Raw genomic sequence first — 27068 nt, forward strand, 5'->3', positions numbered from 1 at the left:
ATGGAGTCTCCCCTGTCACCCAGGCTGGAGTAGTGTCACGATCTCCACTCACTGCAACCTCCGCGCCCCTGGTTCAAGTGATTCTCCTGACTCAGCCTTCTGAGTAGCTGAGACTACAGGCATGCACCACCACGCCTGGCTAATTTTTTGTATTTTTAGTAGAGACAGGGTTTCACCGTGTTGGCCAGGCTGGTCTCAAGCTCCTGATCTCGTGATGTGCCCACCTTGGCCTCCCAAAGTGTGGTATTACAGACGAGAACCACCGCCCCGGCCTAATTTTTTATTTTTTTGCAGAGATGAGGTCTCGCTATGCCCTCCAGGCTGGCCTTGAACTCCTGGGCTCAAGCTATCCTCCTGTCTTGGCCTCCCAAAATGTTGGGATTACAGGTATGAGCCACCGTGCCCCGCCTTGTTTTGTTTTGTTTGAGACAAGGTCTTGCGCTGACATCCAGGCTAGAGTGCAATGGCACCATCTCGGCGCACTGCAACTTCTTCCTCCTGGGCTCAGATGATCCTCCCACCTCAGCTATAGCTGGGACTACAGTTAGGTGCCACCACGCCCAGCTAATTTTTTCTCTTTTTAGTAGAGAGGAGATTTTGCCATGTTACCCAGACTGGTCTTGAACTCCTGATCTCAAGCAATCCACCCACCACAGCCTCCCAAAGTGCTGAGATTACAAGCGTGAGCCAGTGCTCCTGGCCTGTTTTGTTTATTATTATTATTATTATTATTATTATTATTATTATTAATTTTGTGTGTGTGTGTGTGTGTGATGGGGTCTTATTCTGTCACCCAGGTTGGCCTTGAACTGCAGGCCTCAAGTGATCTTCCCACCATGCTGGAATTACAAGTGAGAGTCACGTTGCCCAGCCACATTATTTGTCTTAATCTTTGTGTAAGTATTAGAAGGGCTTCCACTTCAGTGCCTTTTGAGAAGCCATTACAAACTTTGGAGTACACCTTCTTTTCACAGAATTTACGAAGTTACTGGAATAGGTCACAGATTCTGAGTAATGAGAGGCTAGAGATAGAGTTCCCAGAGGGGCTTCAAGAGCTTGGCCCTTGGCTGGGCACAGTGGCTGATATCTACAGTCTCAGCTACTCAGGAGGCCAAGGTAGGAGGACTAGTTGAGGCCAGGAGTTCAAGACCAGCCTGGGCAACATGGTGAGACCCCATCTCTACCAAAAAAAGAGGCTGACCCTGCTGAAAACACCTTTCCACTCGAGCATGGTCCACCCCAGGCTCCCAAACACACCCTACACCCTGGGGGCCTTCTGAAAAGGAGCCCCCAGTTGAGAAGATCACTTTGAGCAAATAGATGCTTCGTTCTAGTTCATTTTTTTTTTTTTTTTTTTTTTTTGAGACAGAGCCTTGCACTGTCGCCCGTGCTGGAGTGCAGTGGCGTAATCTCAGCTCACTGCAACTTCCGCCTCCCGGGCTCAAGTGATTCTCTTCCTTCAGCCTCCTGAGTAGCTGGGATTACAGGCGCCCGCCACCACACCCAGCTAGTTTTTGTATTATTAGTAGAGATGGGGTTTCACCATGTTGGCCAGGCTGGTCTCGAACTCTTGATCTCGTGATCCACCCACCTCGGCCTCCCAAAGTGTTGGGATTACAGGCGTGAGCCACCTTGCCCGGCCCATTCCCAGTTCTCTTTAACCAGCTGTGCGTGGTAAGAAAGTCGCAGCCTATGCTGTCCCACCCTGTCGGAATTCTGAAACCAGCTCTTAACTTTCTAAAACCACCAGCTTGAAAGCTATGCTTCAGGCAGGTGCTCCAGGGAGGAATCTCTGGTGAGGAGCAGGTGTGTTTCCAGAGGGAGACCTGGGACCTAAATGGAAGGTGCTGCAGCCTTAAAACTGCACATTTCTGGATCCGAATGGGCCAGAAGTCAAGTGGGGGTGGTTGGTGTTTCTCCAAGAACAGTAACCCTTGGGCTCAGGCAAACATAAAAGGACTGGGTAAGATGTGCCCTGTGGGATTCTGGACAACAGGTGGCTGCCCTGGCCCAAGGATACCGTCCTGGGCACAAAAGCGCAAGGCTTGCTTACGCACATCAGACTAACCTTTCTACCTGGGATGGTACAAGTTCCCAGAGTGCCACAGGGGTCTGCTTCAGCAAGTTTTGGTTAAGTGACCAGACCACTCTGGTTTCTCTTGCAGCTAGAACATTCACCTACCTATTATAAGGCAAATACTACTTTAAAACCGTTCGCGCAAAGTAAAAATCATAGTGTAAAACGTATGTCTGCGAGACACTGTCTTGGGAGAGCACCCTGACACTATGTTTTTGTGTGTGGGGTAAAATACACATAGCATAAAATTTACCATTTTAGGCCGGGCGCGGTGGCTCACGCCTGTAATCCCAGCACTTTGGGAGGCCGAGGCGGGTGGATCATGAGGTCAAGAGATCGAGACCAACCTGGCTAACATGGTGAAACCCCGTCTCTACTAAAAATACAAAAAAATTAGCCGGGTGGTGGTGGTGGGCGCCTGTAGTACCAGCTACTCGGGAGGCTGAGGCAGGAGAATGGCGTGAGCCTGGGAGGCGGAGCTTGCAGTGAGCCGAGATTGCGCCACTGCACTCCAGCCCAGGGGACAGAGAAAGACTCCATTTCAAAACAAACAAACAAAAAATTTACGATTTTAGCCATTTTTTATTTATTTATTTTTCTGAGACAGAGTGCCGCACTGTCGTCCAGGCTGGAGTGCAGTGGCGTAATCTCAGCTCACTGCAACCTCCGTCTCCCTGGGTTCATGTGATTCCCCTGCCTCAGCATCCCAAGTAGCTGGGATTACAGGCATGTGCCACCACACCCAGTTAATTTTGTATTTTTAATAGAGACAGGGTTTCTCCATGTTGGTCAGGCTGGTCTCGAACTCCCGACCTCAGGTGATCTGCCCGCCTCAGCCTCCCAAAGTGCTGAGATTGGAAGCGTGAGCCACCGAAGTTGATTTTAATATATCCCACTGGAAAAACCTTGCCCCTGCACAGGGCTGGAGGACTGCAGGGAGGGGGGTGGTGACCCGGACCCGTGTCTCCCTCTGTCTCACCCTGATTGGCAAGCTGCTGACAGGTCCACTCACATGCGCACGGCCACACCCAGGTCACACTCCACAATCTTCCATGTGTCGGTCGGTTATCCACAGCTTACATCCTTCCTTCCCTGCTCTGGGCCCACTAGCCTCTGGAGGAACTCCAGGCCCATCCTCTTTGGGTGAAAGAACTGGCTCCTTCTTAAGGCAATAAACATGTTTCTAAACAGAACAGGAGCTGGGCAGAGCAGCACCAGCCTCCACTCAGCTGGCCCCAGATTCAGGTTGAATATTAAACTGGAAACAATAAAAGTTGTGAGTGCACCTTGCAAAGTTCCCTTAGGGAGATGCAGATCCCATGTTGTGTTTGCTGCCGCAAATGGTCCAGCGATGTGCTGGACTCAGAGGGACACCCGAGCCAAGGACGTGTGCAAAACACCCCGAGGGAGGCCTTAGATTCTTTCTTGTTTCTCAAACCCTCACTCAAAAAGAGCACGACATTTCTGGGGCTGTGCACACAAGGCAACAACCCATTTAAGGCATCTATAAAAACCAGGTCCAGGCCAGCACAGGGGCTCACATCTGTAATCCCAGCACTTTGGGAGGCTCAGGCAGGAGGATCACTTCAGCCCAGGAGTTCAAGACCAGCCTGGGCAACATAATGAAACCTCATCTCTACCAAAAATAAAATAGCCAGGCATGGTGGCATGCACCTATAATCCCAGCTATTTGGGAGGCTGAACGGAGAGGATCTTTTGAGGCCAAGCCCAGGAGTTCAAGACTAGCCCACGCAATATGGCAAAACCCCATCTCTACAAAAAAATACAAAAATTAGCCAGGCGGGCCGGGCACAGTGGCTCACGCCTGTAATCCCAGCACTTTGGGAGGCCGAGGCAGGTGGATCACAAGGTTAGGAGTTTGAGACCAGCCTGGCCAGCAGGTAAAACCCCGTCTCTACTAAAAATACAAAAAATTAGCTGGGTATGGTGGCGCATGCCTGTAGTCCCAGCTACTTGGGAGGCTGAGGCAGGAGAATTGCTTAAACCTGGCAGGCAGAGGTTGCAGTGAGCCAAGATGGCGCCACTGCACTCTAAACTGGACAGCAGAGTGAGACTCCATCTCAAACAAACAAAAAAAAATTGCCAGGCGTGGTAGTGCATACCTGTAGTCCCAGCTACTCAGGAGGCTAAGATGGGAGGATCACCAGAGCCCAGGAGGTCAAGGCTGCAGTGAGACCTGACTGCACCACTGAACTCCATCCAGCCTGGGTGACAGAGCAAGACTCTGTCTGAAAAAAAAAAATAAAAACAAAAACAAAAAATAAATACATAAATAAAAACGAGGTCCAGATTGGTTTCCTTAGGTTAAAAAAAGTCTTTTATTACGCCGGTGATATTTGAATGCAAAAATCACAAAAAGTCAAATAGTACCAAAATTAGGGAGTAAAAATGTAGAGTTCTGTTTAAATTACCTCTCTAATCCTACTCCCCTTCTACATACAGATAATCGCTATTCATATTTTGCTATATATCCTGCCAAACCTTCTTGCATTCACAACTGAGTGAGGTTTTCTTTAAACTGGCAACTGAGATGAGGAAGTAAGGGGAGGTGGAAACTGATCAAAAACATAAATTATCCCAAGCTGGCGCACTTATGGGCTTGAGTGCCCACACTCTGGAGGTGAGTTTTCACGGCCGAGCGGCTTTCCCTGTTGTCTCTCTGCTGGCTGGCTGCTGTTGTACATCAGAAGCCGCAGCTGCTCCTACGCAGCAAACAAGGCCTCGTCTGTTCCCCGCAGTCCCCCAACCCCTGACAAAGGTGCAAAGCCGGAGGCGGTGGCCGGGGAGGGAGTGAGAGGGCAGGCAGGGGCTACTGTGGAAACGATCCAGCTTTGCAGTCAGACAGGCCTGGCCGCAAAGTCCAGCTCTGCCACTTGTTTGCTTGAAATGCAGACAAGCCGAGCATCTTCCCTAAACTGCAGTTGCCATGTTTGTAGAGCGCAGCCGATAATAACACCCAACTCCTCACGGGCAACAGTTCCCAAGCAACCCCTGTGGGTTGAGCCTCACTCTGGACTGACAGGGTGGGGTGTAGGTGACATTAGGGTGACACCCCATGAATAGTCTATCCCACTCTCTCTCCGGGTTCAGGCAGCCCAGGGCAGACAGTGCCAGCAGGGCCCTGTGAGGGTGCCTCCTGTAGGGGAAGCCATCTTCCTGTGGCCTCTGGGGAGCCAGCGAATCGCTTCTCGCCACGAATACTGCACTGCCTTCACCTAAGGTGTGCTTCCCCACCAGTTTCGAGTTCCCTGCAGAGGCATGGAGTGAGGTGGCACTGGTTTTCCGAGGTGGCACCTGTCAGCCCAGCTGCCAGCAGCTCCCTGAGTGTGGAGCAGAGAAGCACTCCTCCTGTCTTTGGTCCTCAGCCTTGGGCCCAGTGTGCGATTCCAGGAAAATAGGAAAAATTCCACCTGACACCCATGAGACTCACAAGAATTACAGACACAAACAGTTTCAGATGGCGGGGGTCCACATGGTGCGTCTGGAGGGTGACAGCTACTTTACTGAGGGTCCTCAGGGCACACCTCTCCCAGGAGATGACATTGAGCCAGAGGAGTGAGAAGGAAGCAGCCGGGATTGCTGAGGACAAAGCACTCCAGACACCAGCAGAGCAGGTGCAAAGGCCGAGGGAGGAACAGGCCGGCTGAGCTCCAGGGCGCAGAGGGCAGCACGGACACACCCATGGGCCCGTGGATTGTATTCTAAGCACAGTGGGAAACTGGCAAGGGATGGGCTTCAGTCCCTGCTCTGTTGCGGGATTTACTGAGCCTGCTGATAGAAAGCACTCAGCCCAGCCCAGCCGGCCAGGACCACTCAGCTGCCTGAGGATGCTCTCACCCTTACAGGGTCCCAGGCCAGGTGCTAGAAAGGGGTTCTAGAATGCCTGGGATGTCAGGGTCCCAGCGGGTCAACACGCAGCCGGTCCTGCAGAGGGAGGTGCAACTGCACAGGCCAGGGGCAGCTCTCTCACAGGCCACCGTCCCCTCCTAATGCCTCCCTCCACAGCCAAGCTGCCCTCCATACCCAGTGCGGCTTCTTTCTCACCCAGGAAGCCTCTCCAGGGACCTATACGGCCTTTCCTCATAAACGCCATGCCTGTTTGAGAGCTCAGGGTACCTGCAGATCAGAAGCAAATGTATTCATTTGTTCGTTCGTTTATTTATTTATTATTATTTTTTTTTTTGAGACAGAGTCTCGCTCTGTCACCCAGGCTGGAGTGCAGTGGCGCGATCTCGGCTCACTGCAAACTCCGCCTCCCAGGTTCAAGAGATTCTCCTGCCTCAGCCTCCCGAGTATCTGGGATTACAGGCGCCCACCACCACGCCCGGCTAATTTTTTTGTATTTTTAGTAGAGATGGGGTTTCACCATGTTGGCCAGGCTGATCTCGAACTCCCGACCTCATGATCTGCCCACCTCGGCCTCCCAAAGTGCTGGGATTACAGGCGTGAGTCACTGGGCCATGCCTCATTCATTCATTTTGAGACAGGGTCTCGCGCTCTGTTCCCGTTCCAAAGCAAATATTTCTTCCTTGTTTTTTTTTTTTTTTTTGAGAAGGAGTCTCACTCTGTCGCCTAAGCTGGAATGCAGTGGCTCGATCTCGGCTCACTGCAACCTCTGCCTCCTAGGTTCAAGTGATTCTTCTGCCTCAGCCTCCCAAGTAGCTGGGACTACAGGTACACGCCACCACGCTCAGCTAACTTTTGTTTTTTTGTATTTTTAGTAGAGATGGGGTTTCACTGTGTTAGCCAGGATGGTCTCGATCTCCTGACCTTGTGATCCACCCGCCTCGGCCTCCCAAAGTGCTGGGATTACAGGTGTGAGCCACCCCGCCCGGCCAAATATTTCAAAAAAAAAAAAAAAGCAGCCGGGTGCGGTGGCTCACGCCTGTAATCCTGGCTAACACGGTGAAACCCCATCTCTACTAAAAATCCAAAAATTAGCTGGGCGTGGTGGCGGGCGCCTGTAGTCGCAGCTACTCAGAGGCTGAGGCAGGAGAATAGCGTGAACCCGGGAGGCGGAGCTTGCGGTGAGCTGAGATCGCGACACTGCACTCCAGCCTGGGCGACAGAGTGAGACTCTGTCCCCCCCCCAAAAAAAAAAAAAACTATGTGCAAATGAGTATAAGTGATTTCTATTTCCTCAAAATGTTATCTTGGTATGTCAGCTGACACATGTGACCACTGTGCCCTCTGGCCACAGGGCACAGTCCTGGCTCTACCACATGTGAGGAGGGGCCCCTTAAATGGCTACAGGCTTGCAGACCCCCACCCCGCCACGGCCCCAGCAGCCTTCCCAGGGAGGGCAGTTCCTCCCAGACGACCGGTGTTCAGCCAGGAACACCCAACAGCAGCCTATGTCCTCACGCCACAGGACCTCCAAGAGACCCCCAAATCCATCACCGGCAGCAACCGTTCCCTGAAGGCACCCACGGGAAGAGGGAGGCAGCCAAGGCTGGGTGGCAGGCCGCCTGTCAAGGGTGTGGCGCCCTGAGCTAATTTCTAGCCAGGAGGCAGGTGGGAGGTAGCACGGATGTGGGAGGAAGTGGATCCTCACTGTGGAGAATGGGGCAGGAGGGGCCCCAGCCGGGCAGCTGGCCCCTTCGCTCCAGCAGACAAGCAGCTCACCCCAGCCTCGGGGTGGAACACAACCCCACAGCTGCTGGCTGCTGATGCTGCTCCATCTCCCTCTGAGAGAGGCTCCAGAGGGTCCCCGAGCACAGGCAGGACCCACCCAGGTCTGGGACTCCAGGGCACTCGGCCACTTCTAGTACCAGGGCCCTCCCACGAGTCCTGGAGACACAGGCCACCCGGGCAGGGCTGCCGCTGGTAACACCACCTGCCATCCCCAAACACCAAACTCCAACACCAAATTCCAGGCCTGAGAGCCTGAGTCATGAGGCCTCCGCACATCTCGCTTCTTCAGAGGGGAATGTGATTTTCCCAAACAACTGTATTTGAAAACAAACTCTCTTTCATGTGACAAAGACAGAACACACATTTAGCCTCATTGATGACATTTTAACACGGCCAACGCCAACCCTGACACTGCGCCTCCCTTCCTGGGGACCGCTCCTGTCCCGGGTCACAGCAAACGGGAGGAGGCAGCATATGACCGCGGCTCCCTCGTCCTGCAGGTCATCATATGACAAACCTCCACTGAAGCGCCACCTCTGTGCCAGGGAGAGAAGGCTGTCAACCACGGCAGCTCGGGAAGTACTAGGGGAACCCTACAGGCAGGGCTGTGCCTGCTGCTGTGGAAGGGGTGGAAAGGCATGGAGGCAGCCTGTGGGTGGGGATGGTGCCCCTCAGACGTGGAGGCAAGAGTGGGCAAAGGCGAGCTGGGCGGCCCTGGCAGTGCTGAGCGGCTGGGGTGCGCTAAGAGGCGGGTGTCCCCACACGGGGTAGGAGGAGAGTCTAGGCAGGTGACCCGATCAGATCTGCATTTACAAAAATCCCCCTGGTGGCCCTGGAGGAGGAAGGGACAGAGGAGCCAGGGAGAAAGGAAGGCAGAGTCTAGACTGGGAGGGTGGAGAGGATGGGGGGACCCCCAGAGACAGCTCAGGGTTGGATCCCACAGGACTGTGGCCTGACAGTGGGAGTCAGGGCCCAGGCCACTTGGGGATGCTGGAGGCGGGGGCAAGCGACAAACAGAATTCCAGCCCAGGGAAGCTCCACTGTGAAGTTTCCAAAGCCAGTTTCCATACTGCTTCTTAGGCAAATGCCAGAGCAGCTCAGGCTGGAGGTAGAGCCCTGGGGATGAGGCCCACAGCACAGAGGGCACCCCCACACACTCCCAGATCCCACCAAGGGGCCAACTGCAGCCCCCTGGGCAAGAGGCAGCCCTGTCCCAACGTAGGTCAGTGTTCGCTAGGACTCCAGGTTGAAGAGCTGGGGTTGCAGGCCTGGGCCCCATCCTGCCCCGGCCTGACCACCACACCCACCCTGGCCACAGGAGTAGCCCCCATCCCAGCAGCTAACAAGCTAACAAGGACCCGGGGTTCTGTGTGGCTAACAAGGACCCGGGGTTCTGTGTGGCTGGACCTCAGTCACGGGCCACAGAACAGGGCATGGGCATCAGCTGCCGCTCGTCTCGGTTCTTCCCATCTGGTCTGAGCAATCCCTCACCATTTCCTGGGAGTGGGACCGGGAATGAAGAGGAAGAAGAAATGAGGCCGGGCCCCATGGGTGGGGAACCCCAGTGCCCGCAGCTAGGGACCGCAGGAAGGAGGTGCTCTGGCCCCTGCGGGCTTCACCTGATAGGAGATGCACGCTCCTCTCAGCGGGCTCCCCTGGCAGACACTCTCGCTTCCCACAGAAGCCCCTGGACCTTGCTAAGTGCTGCGCGGATATGGAGGAAACCTGGCTGTGGGCCAGGGAGACCGGCAGGCCCCGCCCGCTCCTGAGCACCGACCACACCTGCCAGGCAGGGGAGGGCAGCACAGGCATTCCGGCCCCGGGCGCAAGACCCGCAAGATCCAGGGATGAGAGCTTCGCTGCCCAACAAGGAAGCTCAGAGTGCCCAGAAACGCTGGGGCACAGGCGGCAGCGGGCCAGGTGGGATTGGTAGGGACCGCGTGGGTGTGGCTGAGAGAGCCTGGAAGCTGTCTGGACTCTTTAGAAAAACTCTCATACCACATTTTCCTCTGCTCTGATGCCAGCAAGCAATCAGCACAGGATCTGCGACCCAGAAAATGTGGGGATTTCTCCCGGCAGCAAGCAATCCATTCTACAGCGGGCACCGGCGGGGCATCCTCCAATTCAGTCCCGACACTGGAAGACATCTACCTGGAGATAGCTCAGATCCCACAGGTCGGGAGCTCAGTCCCCAAGCCCCCCACATCCCCAGACACCAGTCAGAAGTCCAGGCCTCTGGAACTTCTCAGCAACCAACTTCAAGTTGGGGTTCCCACAACCCCTGCTTTGGGTTCAGTAAATTTGCTGGAGCAGCTCACAGAACTCAGGGAAACACTTACATTCACTAGTTTATTATAAAAGTTGTTACAAAGGACACAGATGAAGAGACCTTTAGGGTAAGGTACGGGAGAGGGGCACGGTGCTGCCCTCTGGGCACCCCCTCCTGTTCAGCTGTCCAGAAGCTCTCCAAGTCCTGTCCTCTAGGGTTGACCTGGAGCCTTTGTTAAGTAGGCATGATTGATTACCCCGCTGCAATCAACTTGACCTTCCACCTCTGGACCTCTGCCCTCCCCGCAGTTGGGGGTGGGGCTGAAAGTTCTAACCCGCTAATCCTGCCTTGGTCTTTCCAGTGACCAGCGCCACCCGGAAGCTATCAGTCAACACCAGCGCACAGAAAGCGTGCCACGGAGATTCTGAGGATTTCAGGAGTTGTCCTTGTCACAAAACAAGGACAAAGACCAAATAGATATTTCACAACATCACAGAGGTGCTGGGAGAGTAGGTGGAGGGAGGCTGGAAGAACACACTGGACGGGGCAGGGACTGGGGCCTAAAAGCAGACCTGGAGCGGGGTGTGGATAGCAGGCATGAGGGGAGAGGTGGCCCCAGCATTCAGCCCCAGGGAGGGGATGACGCCTCCTCCAGCTGGGGGACCTTCCTTGCAAGTCCACGCCAAGTCTGATTTCTTCATGAGGGGCCCAGGCCTCCCACCTACCTGCTGGGAAAGGCCAGGGAACACTTAATCCTGTCCTCCAAGAATCTGCTGGATGCCTCAGAGACACAAACAAATCCCAGGCAGAGGCCCAAAGTGCAGACACTCCTCCTGCCATATAGCCCCGCCACCCTAGGCCTCAGCCCTGGAACAATGGAGCTGGCACAGTGGACCACGATGGAAGAGAGACACTGGACTCGTCTGTGCACTCAGGTGTACCCATTCTTTCTGGAACCTTCTCCTGAGTGCCTCCTAGGTGCCTGGCACTGAGCTAGGCAGAGCTGAGAGAGAAATCGGTCACCTGGCAGTGAGGTCAGAAAGTGGCCTTGTAGACACATGTAGAAGCAGAGAGGCCCCAGGGTGGTTGCATGCCCCAGGGAGCTGGATGGGTTCCGGAAGCCCTTCTAGGAGGCGGTTACAGCGTGCTGGGGTTGGCAGGGCAGATAGGGCGTGGGGGGCGGGGGGCGCAGGGGGAGGACCTGCACTCAGCAGCAGGGAAATACAAGACTTGCCCTAAGCAGTGGGGGTGGGGAACCGGGTAAAAAGGCCTGCTCCCCACCCCATCCCGATAGTGACAGGGCACCACCAGAGTACTGGGGTGGAGAGGCGAGATCAAGCTTTTATTCCAGAAAGATCTGTGGCGTGGCAGCCTGGAGGGCACGTGCAGAGGCCACAGCCTTCAGAAACATCCACTGGGGGTGGTGAGGTAGTGAGGGGAAGAGTGGAGGCCAAGAGGAGGATGACCACCAGGGGTCCGCTACATGTAGGGTGGGCACCCCCTGGTCCTCCCATGCAGAATGTCAGGGGTGGGAGATGCCTGCGCAGGCACATTTTGAGAATGCTCCTCTGGCGATCCCATTCCCCTGACCTGTGCCCCCACCGCCTGGTGAGACCCTCAGCTATAGGACCATGCCTCACCAGGGCTGGATGGTGATAGTGTCACTAACCACGGTGAGCACAGCCGCCAGTCTTCACCCACGCCTCCTTACCTTGCTATCTGCCTTTTACCCCCGGTCCCTGCTCCCAACCTGCCTTCTTGCTCTGGAAACTGTCTACGGCAAACACACCACTCCCAAGTCTTCGTCCTCTCCCGAATGTACCCTTCCTCCTCTGGGCCGAGCAGCAGCCAGGCTCTCCCCATCACCACCCACCTCCTCTCTCTCTGGCTCAGGGCCTTCCTCTCTGTGCTGCCCTCCCTTGAGGGCCAAGTTCACAGTCCTGGCTGGAAGCTCCGTGGCCTCTAGAACTTTAAAAGCCTTTACATCTCTACCTTTTTATCCGGTCCCTGGGCATTCCAGAAAACCACTCTACCCACTCGAGAGGCTGCACCTTCATAAACCCGCCCATACCCTGTCCTACAGACCCCAGCGCCATCCTCCCACTCGGAGTTGCGACTCCCCTCATCCACCAGCCGCTCTGGCTTTTCTTTTGCCAGCTCAGCCTGGACCGTCTTGCCAAGCCCCAACTCCCGCCCGCCAACCCCACGCTCCTGTCTCAGCCATATGGATAAACTGCACTGCACGAGGAAGTCAGCCCGAGGCACGAGAGCGGCTGCGGGGAGAGGGAGAAGTCGTGCCGCCTGCTCAGCGGTTTCGAGTGGCCCAGCCCCCTGTGCCACCTGGCAGCCTTCGCGGCACACCTCACCGACACCCTCTCCTCTCCAGCTCACAGCTGCCCTGTCCCACCCACTCTACCCTAAGAAAGGGGGCTTGTCAGGCGCGAGCTTCCCAGCTCTCTGCATTCCCACCACAGACCAAGGCCCCCCCTCAGTCCTGGCTCTCACCTTCTGGGGATCCTAGCTCCCCATCTCTCTCCAAGGCTCCCCAGTGCTGTGACAGCGGGCCCCAAATACAGCAAACCACAGGGCCTGAGGCTCCACTCCAGCTCCACCTCTTCTCTGTTTTCCTTCTGAGCCGAGTGGCTGGCAAGAGCAGAGGACACCCGGCTTCCGGCCCTCCCGCCGCTGGCTGCGCTGGCCGCACTGGCCGCCAGATCTCCCAGCTGCCTTGGGCCTCATCCCGCCTGCCTTCCTGCCAGGCATCTCCTCACCTCTCCGCGGCTGCTCCTCCAACGCCTGTGCCTGTCTCTCCAATGGTGCCCACCCTCTCCTGAGCCTAGAATCCTTCTTTGAGGTCCAGGCCCATCCCTCCAGCTGCTTCCCAGGTGTCTCCGGGACAATCACAACATTCACACTCCATGTGACTCCAGCGCAATTCAGCTCCCACTCCCAGCCTCCTGCCCACTCAGGGCTTCACTCGGTCACCGTTCTCCACCCGAAACCCTCTCCTGGTGTCCCCCACCCTTCAGGACCCAGCCCCTCTCTACCCCTCGGACAACAGCTTCCGGAGCCCTGGCCACACAGTGCCAACTGCAGTCCCCACACTACACTGTGGGAAAGTCACTGTCCAGAGAGGCAGGACGCATCTGTCCCCTTTCGCTTTCTGCTCAGTCCAATCGCCCCTCCTTCACAGGCCTCCATGGGACCTCCGGGGCAGGGCCAAGCTCTCACAGAGCTCCACACCTCCTGTCCACATCTGTCCTCACCCTCGCCCAGCACACCCACCATCGTGGTGCTGGCTTATCCACCGAGCCCTGCTACCGGACAGTGACTTCTGCACCCAAGCGTCTCACACTATGTCCAGTGTACCCTGGGAAGGAGGGAACAGAGAAGAAAACAGGCAGAGACTCAGAGAAATCGCAAACCACTTGGGCCCAAGACAAATTTAATTTTGAAGGCCAAATAACAACAGGGAGCATTACTAGTCCACCCACCCGAGGTGTGACCTTTCCTGCAGGTATCTTCACATGACAGGAAGGTAAGGGGTGCTTGCCTCAGCCTGAAGCAGGGCATAGGCATCTTTATTAATGGTGACCAACACACCACAGTGACTACCAAGTAGCTGCTGACTGGGGAACTTGATAGTGGGCTCTTTGCTGGAGGCACACAATGGAGGGCACATGCCAGGTACAAAAGGGGTATGACCATTAACGAGGTGTTAGTCACCACACCATGGGCCAGTTGGCCTGCCTGCCTGTGATGGTTGGAAGTGCAAACATGCCTAACTGTGGCTCCTGAACCTGCTGCTCGGAGCCTGAGCAGGGGCAGCCTGAGCCTCAACCTTGGCCAGCCACTCAAGACAGTTCCCTATTCTCTTTCATAGCCAGACATCTTTCTTTCCCCAGCCTGGTCTGGTCCACCCAAAGGCAGGGGCTGGAGCTGGCATAGGACTCTGCTAATTCAGGATCTTTATCATCTGAGCCCAAAGGTTCTCCCCACAGCAGGTCTGGAAAAACACCCCCCAGGACACAGGCGGAGAACCAGAGGAAGAGAGCTCAGCTGTCAGCAGCACAGGAATTTTGACTGGTCCGAGTTCCAAGCCAGTGACAGGTGTGCCTTGGAAGGCCAGGCACACACCAGGTTCTCAGCAAGTGTCTTTAGACCTAAGGAGAGATCCAGCTTGAGGTGGAGTGGTGCAGGTTTAATCATTTTATTTTTATTTACTTTTTATGTCTGGTAGAGACAAAGTCTCACTACGCTGCCCAGGCTGGTCTCAAACGACTGGCCTCAAGCAATCTTCCCACCTTGGCCTCTCAAAGTGTTGGGATTACAAGTATGAGCCACCACACCTGATCCTAATCATTTTAATAGGCATTCAAGACATGCTTCCTGAATGCCAATGTGCCAGGTACCTGAGTACAGAGGAGTACAGAGGCGTGGCCCCACCCCAGCCCAGGTCAGGTGTACTGACCATGCCAATTCAAGGTGCAGGTGCTGTGACAGGGTGCTTCCCCAGCACCAACGCCTGCCTCAGCTGGGTCTTGCAGTGTGAGGAGGCCTTAGCCTCAGAAGTGACAGAGACAGTGTGGTCAAAGGACAGGGCCCCAGAGGAGAAGCCTGGTCAGAGCTACCCAGCTCCATGAGAGCGTGGGCCAGTGAGTGTCCTTTGGGGCTCTGATTAAGACAGTTCTACGGTTCAGCATAACAGGCACCAAGAAGCCAAAGGGCCCAAAATAGAGGCCTGGGATTTACTACGCTGCCAGGAAAGGACAGTGCCCCTGAGTGCTGGGAACAGGGAGGGGACAGACCAGGAAGCTGCCAGAGCAGAAAAGTTAAGGTCCACACCTCGATCCTAAGGCCACAGGTTTACCAAGGTAGGAAGGCTAGAAGGACCCTTGCCGGGAAAGGGATCACAGAGGGTAATTAGGGAAGGGGTGGAAATGATTCAAGGAAAGGCTGAAGGGACCATGTGATGAGCTCCATTTAGCATGCCACAGTGAGTGGAAGGGCTTTTACTGGAAACAGAATGGCCCACCAGTAAACAATCTCTCTCAGTGTGTGGCACCCAATTAAAATTGTGTAACAATCAGGCAGACACACAGTTCCGGATTGTGGGAAATCTGTATCCTCAGTAGATTCCCAGGTCCCCTGTGGTGTGTTCTCAATGACCTGTAAGAAAAAGGGAACAGGCCGGTGTAGTGGCTCATGCCTGTAATCCCAGCACTTTGGAAGGTTGAGGCAAAACGATCCCTTGAGCCAGGAGCTCCAGACCAGCCTGGGCAAGGTAGTAAGATACTGTCTCTACAAAAAAATAAAAAATCAGGAAGGTGTGGTGGCAAGAACCTGTAGTCCCAGCCACTCAGAAGGCTGAGGTGGGAGGATGGCTTGAGCCCAGGAGGTTGAGGCTGCAGTGAGCCGTGACTGCACCATCGCATTCCAGCCTGGACAACAGAGCGAGACCCAGTCTCTTAAAAAAAAACAATTAACGGCCAGGCATGGTGGCTCACGCCTGTAATCTCAGCACTTTAGGAGGCCGAGGCAGGCGGATCATGAGGTCAGGAGATCGAGAGCAGCCTGGCCAACGTGGTAAAACCCCGTCTCTACTAAAAATACAAAATTAGCTGGGCGTGGTGGCGCACACCTGTAATCCCAGCTACTGGGGAGGATGAGGCAGAAGAATCACTTGAACCCAGGAGGCAGAGGTTGCGGTGAGCCGAGATTGCATCACTGCACTCCAGCCTGGGCGACAAGAGCGAAACTCCGTCTCAAAAGAAAAAAAAAAAAATTAACAAAAAGAGAAAAGAAAGAAAGAAGAGAGCACACTGGGGACGGTTGCAGGAAGCCATGGCTGCATACACACAGTCCTCGGAGGCCGTGCAGCCTGCGCCCGTGAGCAGGTTCTGTTGGAGGGTGTAGATAACAGCTCACAACCTTATCCAGAGGCTCAGCCAGCCCTGGGGGGCCACGAGCCGGCCGTAGGCAGATAGGGGCTGATTCTGCAGCACAGCCTTTCCCCGGCCTCACCCATTCGGCCCCTCAGGGTGGAGGACTCGGGGGGTGGGGGACGCATCACACACGCGGCCTCTGTTCTTAGTAGATTTTTTCCAAAGTTGTACCTGCTGCCAGTGCTGATGGACCACACAGAAACAGGGTCCTGGAAGGAGAGTGAGGTGCCCCTGAGGGCTCTGCAGCCTTGGGTCTCTGGGTCTGAGAAGGCTTTTCCCAGAGCCCTATCTGTGGGAACGTCTGAGAGGAGCAACCCTCGGACTGCAGGTGAACTAGGTCCTTTGAAAAGAGTGACAACGAAGCTGAAGGTTCCCCAAAAGGCAAATAGACACGTGAGACAGGAAGGCCACTGCAAGGACACTGGCATCCCCCCAGTCCCACACTCCATCCTTCACTCCAAGAGACAAATTAAAAGCCCAGGCCAGTCACTGTGGCTCACGCCTGTGATCCCAGCCTTTGGGAGACCAAAGTGGGAGAACTGCTTGAGTCCAGGAATTTGAGACCAGCCTGGGCAACAAAGTGAGACCCTGTCTCTATAAAAAATGCAAAAATTAGCTGGGCATGGTGGTGTGCGCCTATAGTCCCGGCTACTCAGGAGGCTAAGGTGGGAAGACTGCTTGAGTCCGAGAGGTCGAGGCTGCAGTGAGCCATGATCTCATGATCCCTCCACTGTACTCTAGCCTGGGCAATGGGAGTGAGACCCTGTCTCGAAAAAAAAGAAAAAAAAAAAAAAAAAGAAAAAGAAAATTAAAAAGTCTATAGTCCCAGCTATTTGGGAGGCTGAGGTAAGGGGATCGCTTAAGCCCAGAAGGTCGAGGCTACAGTGAGCCATTGATCCTGACACTGCACTCCAGCCAAGGAGAAAGAGCAAGACCCTGCCTTAAAAAAAAAAAAAAAAAAAAAAAAGAAAATTAAAAGCCCACTACCCTGTCCCATTCCCCCAAAAGGCAACGGGTTACTGACTGGCCTGTTACCTTATTGACTTTAAGACTGTATTAGGAGTCCACAGGGTTCAGGGTTCTGTCTTGTTTTTCTCACTCTACACATTCTCCTGGGAAGACCCAACCCAATCCCCAGCTTGGATGGCACAGAGCATCCCTAAAATGCTCTGTCTAGTACACTCTCTTTGGATCCAGGCCAAAACACATGCTTACTGCCCAGACGTCTCACAGGAACCTCATCACCATCTCCACATGGTGCCAGCCCACCCCCTCCCTCCACATTCTGCATGGGGTGTGGCACTGCCCGCTCAATCTTGGAACAGCCCCTCCTTCCTCCCTGGCTCTTCCTATCCTGCAGTCACTTGTCTTAGTGTCTTGCTCTCCTTTTTCTTTTTTTGAGACGGAGTCTTGCTCTGTCACCCAGGCTGGAGTGCAGTGGCACAATCTCGGCTCACTGCAAGCTCCGCCTCCCGGGTTCACGCCATTCTCCTGCCTCAGCCTCCTGTGTTCCTGGGACTACAGGCGCCCGCCACCATGCCCAGCTAATTTTTTGTATTTTTAGTAAAGGCGGGGTTTCACCATGTTAGCCAGGATGGTCTCAATCTCCTGACCTCATGATCCACCCGCCTCGGCCTCTCAAAGTGCTGGGATTCCAGGCATGAGCCACCGCGCCCGGCCTTGCTCTCTTTTTTCTTTTGAAACAGAGTTGACCAGGCTGGAGTGCAGTGGAACAATCATAGCTCACTGCAGCCTGCAACTCCTGGGCTCAAGCGATCCTCCCACTTTGGCCTCCCAAAATGCTGGGCTTGAAGGTGTGAGCTCCCGGGCCTGGCTGAGTCTTGCTCTTTTCTGTGCTGATGTCTCTGGGTGTGCCATGACAGTCCCTCAACTGGCCTTGGCCTCTGTGTGGCCCTTCACCTCCCTGGCCACCTCTGATCAAGTCACTCACAAACCCAAGATCTTCAGAGGCTTCATACCACTCAGGGTGAATTCAAACTCCCAGGTAGAACTCAAGGCTTTTCCCAGCCTGCTGTCAGCCTAGCTCACTCACTTCACCCCATCTGCCCCAGGGCCACCACTGCCCTTCTCCCAAGAGCTGGTGGGCAGGAACCACGCCCATCACTTTATATCCACTGTCCCTTTGGGGGAAGGCGCTTTCCCTCAGTTGTTCTTGCGGCTCCTGATCATCCTTCAAAATGAAGCTCAAGTCCATCTCAGAGCCCCACCCCCACCATAATTCAGCTGGATGCCATGCCTTTGCGCCCACAGAAGGCTCTGTCCACCTCTGTGAGAGCTTCTACCATGTGTTTATTCTCCTGTCTCCTCACTGCACTATAAGCTCAAGGGCAGAGACCAAGTCTTACTCAACACCGAATCCACAGAACGCACGGCATGGTGCCTCCTATGAAGTGTGAATTCAATAAATGCATTTTTGTTGTTTTGTTTTTCACAGACAGGGCTTGAGTGCAGTGGCACAATCACAGCTCACTGCGGTCTTGAGCTCCCAGGCTCAAGTGATCCTTCTGCCTCAGCTTCCCGAGTAGCTGGGACCACAGGCACATGCCACCATACTTGGCTAATTTTATATAGAGACGAGACCTCCCTATGTTGCCCAGGGTGGTCTCGAACTCCTGGGCTCATGCGATCCTTCCACCTCAGCCTCCCAAAGTGTTGGGATTGCAGGCGTGAGCCACCGCACCTCGCTTACTAAACGCATGTTGAAAGGATACAGAAAATCACTGAATAATGAATTCAAGTTGGTCGTCAGTAAAAAGCCTGAGGTTTTGTTTCTTTGATTTTATCTCCAATTGAAAGGCAATGTTTGAAACAGTCACTGAAATTGCTGCTTTGAGTTGAAAAGGACTTCTTTCTTCCATTTACAGAGTTGCCATAACAGAAAAGGTATGCTCAGACAGGTAAAACATTGAACAGGGTAAATGTTAAGTGCTTTTTTGGTAACTGCTTCATCGTCCTTATGTACTTTAAACCAGAAACCATCTAAAGGCAAACATTTAATATGTTTTCTGAGCTTGGCTCAATCGGTAGATAATTAAGAGCAACACTGCATGCCCAAGGTCACTCGAGCCTGCTGGACAGACCTGGCAGGTGTGGTCAGTGAGAGCTAGCAAGGCTCCCCTACAGGTGACTTTACAGACCCTGGGTGGCCAAATTTATTGTTGTTATGAAAACCCTGCGTGGATTACTTCTGCATCTCGGAAGGTCACCCTCAACCCAGTGGAAAGCCACTGCAATAGTTCACATCTATCATTCTGACAAAAGGACCTTGATCCACTTCAACCATCATGTAGAGAAAACCTCTGGTCCAGCCCTGGCCAGGCCGGGGGGAAGCAAAGATGAACAGTGTGGCTCCAGCCCTCTTCACAGGGGAAGACAGGCTTCTAAGTAGAGCAAGCACTCCCCAATAAGTACTCCATGTAAAACCTTTATCTGAGTGTTCAGATTAGATGGGGATCAACCCTCAGAATAAAAGGCGGTGCACGCAGGGGTCATGCCACAGGCTAGGAACAGTAACTGCAAAATCTTCAGAAGATTTTCTGATCTTCTCTAATCTGGATTGGTTTTTTTTCCCAGTGTGTGTTCCTTAAAATGGAAAGAACCTGACTGCTTGTCTTTGCCGCAACTGAGCAAACATTTACAGGTGCCTACTGTGTGCTGAGGAGAGAGCCCTGGCCCTTGGGCAGAGGAAACGCCACATGTGCCATCTACAGGTGCCTACTATGTGCTGAGGACAGACTGTGAAGACGGAGCCCTGGACCTCGGGTGGAGGAAACGGCCCACGTGCCAAATAATGGGACGGTTCCTTCTGCACACTGCCTGGAAGTCACCTGGTGACTCCGGAGCAAACACAGCAAAACAGGGAAAAATCACCCGCTAGTGCTTCTGTCGGCACTGGAAGGCCAGGCTGACGCCCCCTTTCAGGAATAAGCTGCTGGGGAAAGACAGTGACATTGGCTTCACAACCACAGCCACCAACCTAACAGTCCACCTGCACCTCCATGCCACCCAGGTGGCTTTTAGACAACCTCTGGCCTTTAATATCACCCCCGCAAGCAGTAACCCGGGGGGCCACAGCGCGTTTCCCTGCGGGGCACGGCCATCAAAGAAAGCCGGTGGCGAGGCCGCGGGGACTCCCGCCTGGAGGGGGCGGGAACAGGTGCAGCCCAGCCCAGGTGGGGCCGGCTCTCCCCTCCGCTGTGCTGGCTCAGGGCTGGGAGTCCCTGGCTTCCACCTCCCAGGGCCCGAAGGACAGCGGCGCCTGGCACGGCGCACCCAGAGGGGCCCCCCACTGGACAGGGCCGGGGGCTGGCGGACCCCCAAGCGGGTGGTCGGTGGGGGCGTGTGTCATCCCTGGGCGGGGCGGGGCAGGGCCCGGGGCCGCTGCAGGTCCACAGGGCAGGACGTATCAGAATCTGTTGCAATCTCACCGAGCCCCGAAGAGGATTTCCGACCCTGCAGAGACGGAAAGCGCCCCAAGGAAACAGTGACACAGTCACTCTTCCAGACGACACCATGCCCTGGGCCGGGCCGCGGGCCAGCGAGCGGGCGGGGATCGGGCCTCGCGCCCAGGGGGTCCTGCTCCTGCGCCCCCGCCCTTAGGCCAAGCCGCAGCTGCAGCGCCTGGCTCTGGAGCCCCCAACCCGCGCGTGGCCGGGGATCCCCGCCTCGGATGGGGCCCGCAGCCCGGCCCCCACGCTCCCGCCCCCAGCACGCGCCGACCGCGGTGACAGCGGAGACCCGGCCCGGCCACCCGCCACCCCGCCGCGCGCCCGCCGCGCGCCCCCCGCACGCCCCGAGCGCACCCACCTCTGCGCGCCGCCTGCTCCTCAGCTCACCGCGGCGGCCTTTCTGCGCACGCGCATGCTCGGCCCCGCCCCCGCCGAGCTCTCACCCTGTGCCCACCCCGGAGCGCCCGCGGGGCTCCGGCCTGCCCGGCTCTGGGCATGCGCGCTGACGGTCGGCGGCCGCAGCGGCGGAAGCAGGGGCCGGCCGGGAACCGGTCCCGCGCGGAGGGGAGGCAACGGCAGTGCGGTCCCGGGAGGACAAGCCAAGGGGGTCGGGGGGTGGCACGGTCCTGCCGAGGGCATCGGGGGCCCGGACAGCCGCCTGTCGGAGTCGCCGCCCGGCCGGGTCACGCGTGGATCTGGAACCGCGTGGGCGCGACGTCCTTTCCCGAGTCGGGGGAGAAGGGCTGGAAAGAGGTTCTGGGACCGGCCCTGAGCTGAGGAACCGTGGCGCCGAGGGTCAGAGACGCGGCAGAGAGAGGGACAGCCGGACGGAGCCCGCCGACGGGGACACAGGCGGCCAAGAAAGATGCGGGACCCGGCAGCAGACGCCGCGGGGCACCCGGACGCGGACGCCCAGCCTGCAGGGGCCAAGGCCGCCGCCCTCGCGGGGCTGCAGGAGGCAGGGGACGCCCTGTCACCCCATGGGGGTCCAAGGCGCCTGCGGTGGCCACAGTCTTTGGGGAGGTCAGCGCGCTCCCTGGCGGGTCGCCGCACGGGCGGGGGTGCATCACAGCGGCCCCGGGGATGATCTGAGATCCCCGAGAGGGCCCGGCATCACGAAGGATTCACAGCCTTCCGGGTATCCCAGTGCCCCTGGGACATGGCCGACAGCCAGGGGGCGGGAGACCTTGGGGTCCTCTGGGTGTGCCATATCACCCGCCCCTGTGCGGGGCTGGCTGTCGCTGCGCCGGTCACATCCCCCCAGGGCCAGACGGGAGGTACCGAGGGAGCTGCCGGCGGGGACGGGGCGGCGGCCCAGGTGGCGACACGCGCGACACGAGCAAGGACTCCTTGGCAGGCGAAGACACAGGGTGAACGTGCGCCTGGATGTGGGAGCAGCGCCCGCCCCGCCCAGCCGGCGGGCTCAGGCGGCGTTGCAGCGTCCCCGCCGCTCGCGTCGCTGCAGCCTCCGCAGGCGCCGCGTCCACGCATCCCTCCAGGGCAGCACGAGGCTTCCGCGGGCGGCGATGAGCCCAGGCCCCCGGCCCCCCGCGCCCCCAGCCGCGGCTCCAGGCCCGCCCCCCAGCAGGAGGTAGCGGCGGCCGGGGAGCAGGCGCGGGCAGCCGCAGGCCGCATCCCCGGCGGGCACCCACAGCGCGCTACTCCCGCGCCGCGCGCGCTCCTCTCCGCTCCGGAACACGGCGAGCACCGCCACCGGGAAGCGTGTCCACGCGCCGCGTGCCTCGCCGTGCGCGCCCACCGCCACCTGCACCGCTGCGGGGAGAGCGAGAGGGGGCGGGGTCAGGAGGCGGCGGCCTGCCCGCAGTAGGGGGAGGCACGGGGAGGACACCAGGAGGACAGTGGGGGCTGAAGGGGCGGGGCCGCTGCACGTAGAGGACCTGAGGGATGAGGATGGGCCTTGGGGCCCAGCAAGGGTCAAGGCATTCCAAGGGTAAGCTAGCGGAGGAGGGAAGGTGGGGAGAGGAGGAAGGTGGGAAGGTCTGCTGGAGGCCTGAGGACACCTACCATAGTCCTTCTTGCAGAACTTCTTTAGGCTGATGCGGTAGCTGCCACGGGCAGGTTTGCAGTGCGAGTCACAGTCTGGGTAGAAGGTGGGAGGCTGGCACAGACTCCCTTTCCCCATCCTCTCCTCCCAGAGCCCCCTCCCCCAAAGTCATGCCAGTCTGGGGCCCTGTCCTGTGTCCACTCACCCTGGGGCTGCACAGGGCTGCTGTCCTCAGTGGGTCCAGGGATAGGGGTCTCTGCAGAGAGGAAGGGAGAACGGCCTGCGATGGAGGGGCAGAGAGATTTGCAGGGCTCAGGGAACAGATGGGACAACAGCAGGGAGCTGGGTGGCCTTGGCTTGGTGGCTGAGGCGGGGCAGGGTCACTCACTAACACAGGGCGCCACTGGGGAGCGGCTTTGCTGGAAGCCAGGTGCGCATCGGTTGCAGGTGAGGCCAGTGACACCATCCTTGCAGGGACACTGGCCTGTGGTCTGGTTGCAGGTCTTGCCAGCGGCACCAACGGGGTGACAGTCGCAGGCTGAGGACAGAGGTGGGAAGGGCCTGGTCAGAAGCCTGTCTGGGGATCTGGGAAGTCAGAGGGTGAGGGCCTGCAGGTGGCCGGTGCTGGGCTCACCCCTGCAAGCCCGACGGTCACTCAGGGCACGGCCAGGGTCTCGATAGAAGCCCTCCCGGCAGTAGTGGCAGTGGCGGCCGGCGGTGTTGTGCCGGCAGTTGAGACAGACACCCCCGCTGCGGCGGCCGGACAGTCGGTACAGCTCCATGTTGAAGCGGCAGCGGCGGGCATGGCCGTTGCAGGAGCAAGCTGCAGGGAGGGATGGGTCAGGGGCAGGCTGATTGGGTCCAAGGTCCCCAGGCCACCCTCCAAGGCCTCACCGAGGCAGGCGTGGGATTCCCGGGCAGTGGCCCGCTGCCATGGCCTGTCGCAGTAGAAGGGCTTGCAGCGTCCGCAGTCAGGGCCCTCGGTGCCGTGCCGACAGTCGCAGATCAGGTGGCCCTGTGTGTCCAGCAGGCAGCGTGAGGCATGTCCATTGCACTTGCAGCGCCCACCCACCTGGAGGTCGGTGGCTGCGTAGGAGTAAGGGACGACGGCCTCCGTGTCCCTGGGGTCACCCGCCGCGCTAGGCCTTGTGAGCACTACACGGACGTCGGTGGCAGTCACCCAGTCTTGGAGCACTGGGCTGCTGTCCAGGTCCAGGCCTGGGGGGCTGCTGTCCTGCATGCTGAAGGCCAGAAGGCCGCTGCCATCAGGCTGGGCTTGGGGTGCGGGGAAGCACAGGGCCTCAGGCCCTGGGCCAGCTGGGCCGTCGGCAGGGGCCGGCAGACGGCCATAGTCCAGGTCACAGTGGGAGGAGAAGAAGCCCAGCGGGGCCCAGCTGCGGCCATGGTCCTGAGACTTGAGCAGGGCCACGGAGGCTGGGGGAGCTGAGCAGAAGCGCAGGCTCACGAAGACCAGCTCAAAAGCCTTGCCCAGGGGCACCGTGAGAGTCACATTGAGGGGTGCCCGAGGCAGCGACTCCGAGCGCCAGCACAGAGGGCTGGCCGTGCCCCCTGGGGAAGTCAGGAGGGCGGGGGGATGTGCCCGTCGCGGGTCGGAGGCGTCGCAGCCCCGAGTGGCCGGCCGCCCGCACGTGCTGGAAGCCAGCACCTCGCGGCCCAGGGCGGCGTTCACCAGGCCTGGCACGCAGCTGCGGGGCGCGCCCCCCTCATCCTGGCAGGGGTCGGCGGGCGCCGGCGGCCCAGGGCTCAGGGCGGCGAAGAGCGTGCCTGCCGTCAGCAGCAGCCCCCAGGGCCAGCCAGGCATGGCCGGAGCCGCTGCGGGTCAGCCAGCGGCCGGGCCCCAAGACGCTGCCCTCGGGGAAAAGAAGCCCCCTCCGCGGCTCTGCCCACCAGGCCCCGCAATGCCGAGGAAGAGGGCCCCAGGGCGGCCTCAGCCGGGCCCAGAGGTGGGAGCAGCGGCGGGCACGCCCCGGGCCCAGCACAGCAGCGGGGATGTTGGCGCGTCCTCCCGCTGGGCCTAGAGCGATGACAGGCGTCGCCCCCGTTCCCGGTGCCTCCGCCCGCGGAGGCCCCACCCGCCGCTCGCACTCACCCACCGAGGGCCGGGCGGAGCAGGTCTCCCGGCCTCCCGGGAAGGGCCGTGGGCGGGCGGGGCCTGCGGTGCACGGGCCGCCGACTCCTCCCGGCTGCAGCGAGGGCGGACGAGCTGTGCCAGGAGGGGGTGGGGGGCGCAGCAGGCGCAAGCCCGGGCCCAGCCGGGGGCGGGGCTGCTCGGGTCGGGAAGGAGGGAGGGGAGGGGAGGGGGCCTCATCGCAGAGCTGGAATCAGAAGCAGATTCAGACGCGGGCTGGGCCAGCGGGGAAGGGGGCTGGGAGGCCCGGGAGCCAGGGGAGGGGCCGGGGAGCCAGGAATGCGCTGGCGGGAGGGGTCTGGAGGGTTGCAGCTCAGCCTTCGCAGCCCGTGGGGGACCACCCAGCAGGGTCCTGGGCCCACAGCCAGGCCTTTACTGCTCTTGGGGCTGTGCCACGTGCTGCACGGGGGGTCTGGGTCACCTACTCCCTGAAGCCCATCAGGCAGGCAAGGCCCCGGGTCTGACAGCAGAGGCCCTGGATGCTCCCCAGGTAGGGAAGCCAAGTAACCACCAGTTGAAGGGTCATCCCCAAAGCAGCATCTACTCGAGTAGAAGGAACCCAGGATTCGGTCACGTCTAATTTTGAATCCAAACTGCTCCATTTCTGGCTGCATGGCTTGGGCTCGTGTTTCCTCATCTGCCAGACGCCTGTTACTCAGCGCTCTGAAGCTGTTGGATTTGATGAGCCTGAAGTGGTATCAGGTCCGTCAAGAGCTGCACAAATTGGAGTGTCTCCGGCCTGTGTTGAGGAAGGGGGCCACCCCGTGGGCCTGAGCTGTGCTAAGACATGAGGCCAGCATCCCCCGCACCAGGCCAGATTCTGATCCCAAAGCTCCCTGGGTCTGCAAGTTTCTAGTTGCAACTCTGCCATGGGCCCAGCTGGCAGGGAGGACATGGAAGCTGGAGGGTGGGATGGGGTGGCTCCTTGGGGTTCGGGGGCTTGGTTAGCTGTTGAGGACCCCTCTGCAGGGGCAGGGAGTAGGGTTTAATCATGGGAAGGGGCTGGTCGCAACCTGGAGCCCACTGCCCTACATCACAGCACGTTTGGGCAGGGAAACTGAGGCAGAAGCCCAGCTGGGTGGCCTGGGGACTAGCTGGGGATGGAGTAGCTGTGCCTGGGTGTGACACCACCAAAGAGGGTCCAGGAACAGCTCTGGTCAGAGAAACCTCCTCCCCTCCTACTTTCAGGTCCTTGACAGAGGACGCCAAGCATCCCAGGGAGGGGCAGGGAACAAGTTCTGTGCAGGAGCAGCATCGAGGCCTGAATGCCCCATTTCAGATGGGAGGCCAGGCCTGCAGCTGGTGGAGGAGGCCACGTGGGTGCTACCCTGGACACGGCCAGAGATGAGCAAGGAGCAAGAGGAAGAAGATGGAGAGGCAGAAGCATTGCGCTGTTTGGGAGAGGAGGGGCAGGAAGACACGGAAGCCTCCTAGGGGAAACTGAAGGACCAGAGGAGGGAGCAGGAGGGCCTGACCATGGACGGTAGGAATGGGAAGACAGGGTGATGGGGCACCTGGCTTGGCTCCTGGAGGAACTGACACTGGCTTGTGGACACCTTCTCCTGGCCACACATCTGCATGTCACAGCCACAGATGCACAGGGATGCGGGCACTGGAGGACTGAGCAGAGAGGGCTAAGGGGCTCTCTCTCTGCCACAGGGCCCCTGCCCTTCAGCTTCCTGATAAAGAGAATGGGAATTGTGTCCTTTACAAGGTGACGGATCTGAACCTGACAGGGCTCACGCTCTGCTCTGTGGGTCAAGCTTAGAACCTGAAACATCCCAACCACCCTCTTCGAGGTCCTTCTGGCTCCCAACCCCAACCCCCAACACCCCACCCTAAGGGTGGGAGGAACCCTGGGGGGACTATGGGGGCTGAGATCCTCATTCTAGGACAGTGGAGAGAAAAGCCCAGGCCTGACAGAGGGGTCCCACTGGCCAGAGACAAGCCTCTGGGGAAACCCAGGCCGTCTGTGGATGTCAGAGCCACTGCCAGACTGGCTGCCAGCCAGGCTGCAGGAGGGACAGTGGCCAGGGTGGAACCTCATCAGAGGGGCTGGCTTTGTCTCCGGCTCAGCTTCCCTGTAAGCCAGGACTGGGGTCTGCAGAACGTCTGGTGGCTTCTGGGGTGGGGGAAAGTAGATGCCTGGGGCTCAGACCTGCTGCAATTGTTCATCTGGGTCAGCAGCAGCGGCGGGAGACCCTGTGGGCCCAGAGGGGCATTGTACCACCAGCTCCTCAGGGATGAGACCGCTGGTCACAGGGCCTCTCCCCAGGAACAGACCTCTGCACACGCTACTCTGCCCCCACCCCCAGCCCTCGCAGATGGTGTTTGGGAGTTAGGAAGGGCCTCCCCACAGCGCCCAAGCGGGACTTATTGCTCTCCAAGGACCCAGCCACCTGTCCCAGCCCCTGGCTGGGGCCTCTCCCACCTCCCACCTCTCCACTGGCCCTGCCCCCTCCTGGCACCTTCTGCAACAAAGAAGCTCCGCCTCCCCTC

General features: G+C 58.1%; 2 protein-coding genes across 8 annotated transcripts in view; both read right to left on the bottom strand.

The window, feature by feature from the left end:
- Positions 1-20817, bottom strand: part of TBC1D24 (TBC1 domain family member 24) — a 30746-nt gene extending 9929 nt beyond the window's left edge. For 4 of the 7 annotated variants that reach the window (XM_030799227.1, XM_012497130.2, XM_030799225.1 and 1 more), the window contains exon 1: positions 12507-12918. The gene's annotated coding sequence lies outside the window, so the exon portion shown is untranslated. Of the gene's footprint in view, positions 1-58; positions 70-12506; positions 12919-20773 lie in introns of those variants that run through there. The other 3 variants (XM_030799228.1, XM_030799223.1, XM_030799224.1) reach the window with 2 other exon arrangements.
- A 1002-nt stretch (positions 20818-21819) lies between these two features.
- NTN3 (netrin 3) lies at positions 21820-24638 on the bottom strand. Its single transcript, XM_030799229.1, has 5 exons — positions 23315-24638; positions 23055-23243; positions 22809-22958; positions 22626-22676; positions 21820-22515 (listed from the first exon to the last, which is right to left on the bottom strand). The coding sequence occupies exons 1-5, from the start codon at positions 24240-24242 to the stop codon at positions 21839-21841; spliced, it is 1995 nt and encodes a 664-aa protein (XP_030655089.1). The 5' UTR covers positions 24243-24638; the 3' UTR covers positions 21820-21838.
- Positions 24639-27068: the final 2430 nt, after the last annotated feature.

The sequence above is a fragment of the Nomascus leucogenys genome, chromosome 18, assembly GCF_006542625.1.
Source record: "Nomascus leucogenys isolate Asia chromosome 18, Asia_NLE_v1, whole genome shotgun sequence".
Taxonomy (NCBI): domain Eukaryota; kingdom Metazoa; phylum Chordata; class Mammalia; order Primates; family Hylobatidae; genus Nomascus; species Nomascus leucogenys.

Excerpts from the sequence above, each read along its gene's own strand:
- NTN3 (XM_030799229.1), bottom strand. The coding sequence starts at position 24,242 with ATGCCTGGCTGGCCCTGGGGGCTGCTGCTGACGGCAGGCACGCTCTTC. Across the intron at positions 23,244-23,314 it reads GGAATCCCACGCCTGCCTCG|CTTGCTCCTGCAACGGCCAT; the intron begins GTGAGGCCTTGG and ends CCCTCCCTGCAG. Across the intron at positions 22,677-22,808 it reads CCCAGTGGCGCCCTGTGTTA|AGACCCCTATCCCTGGACCC; the intron begins GTGAGTGACCCT and ends TCCTCTCTGCAG.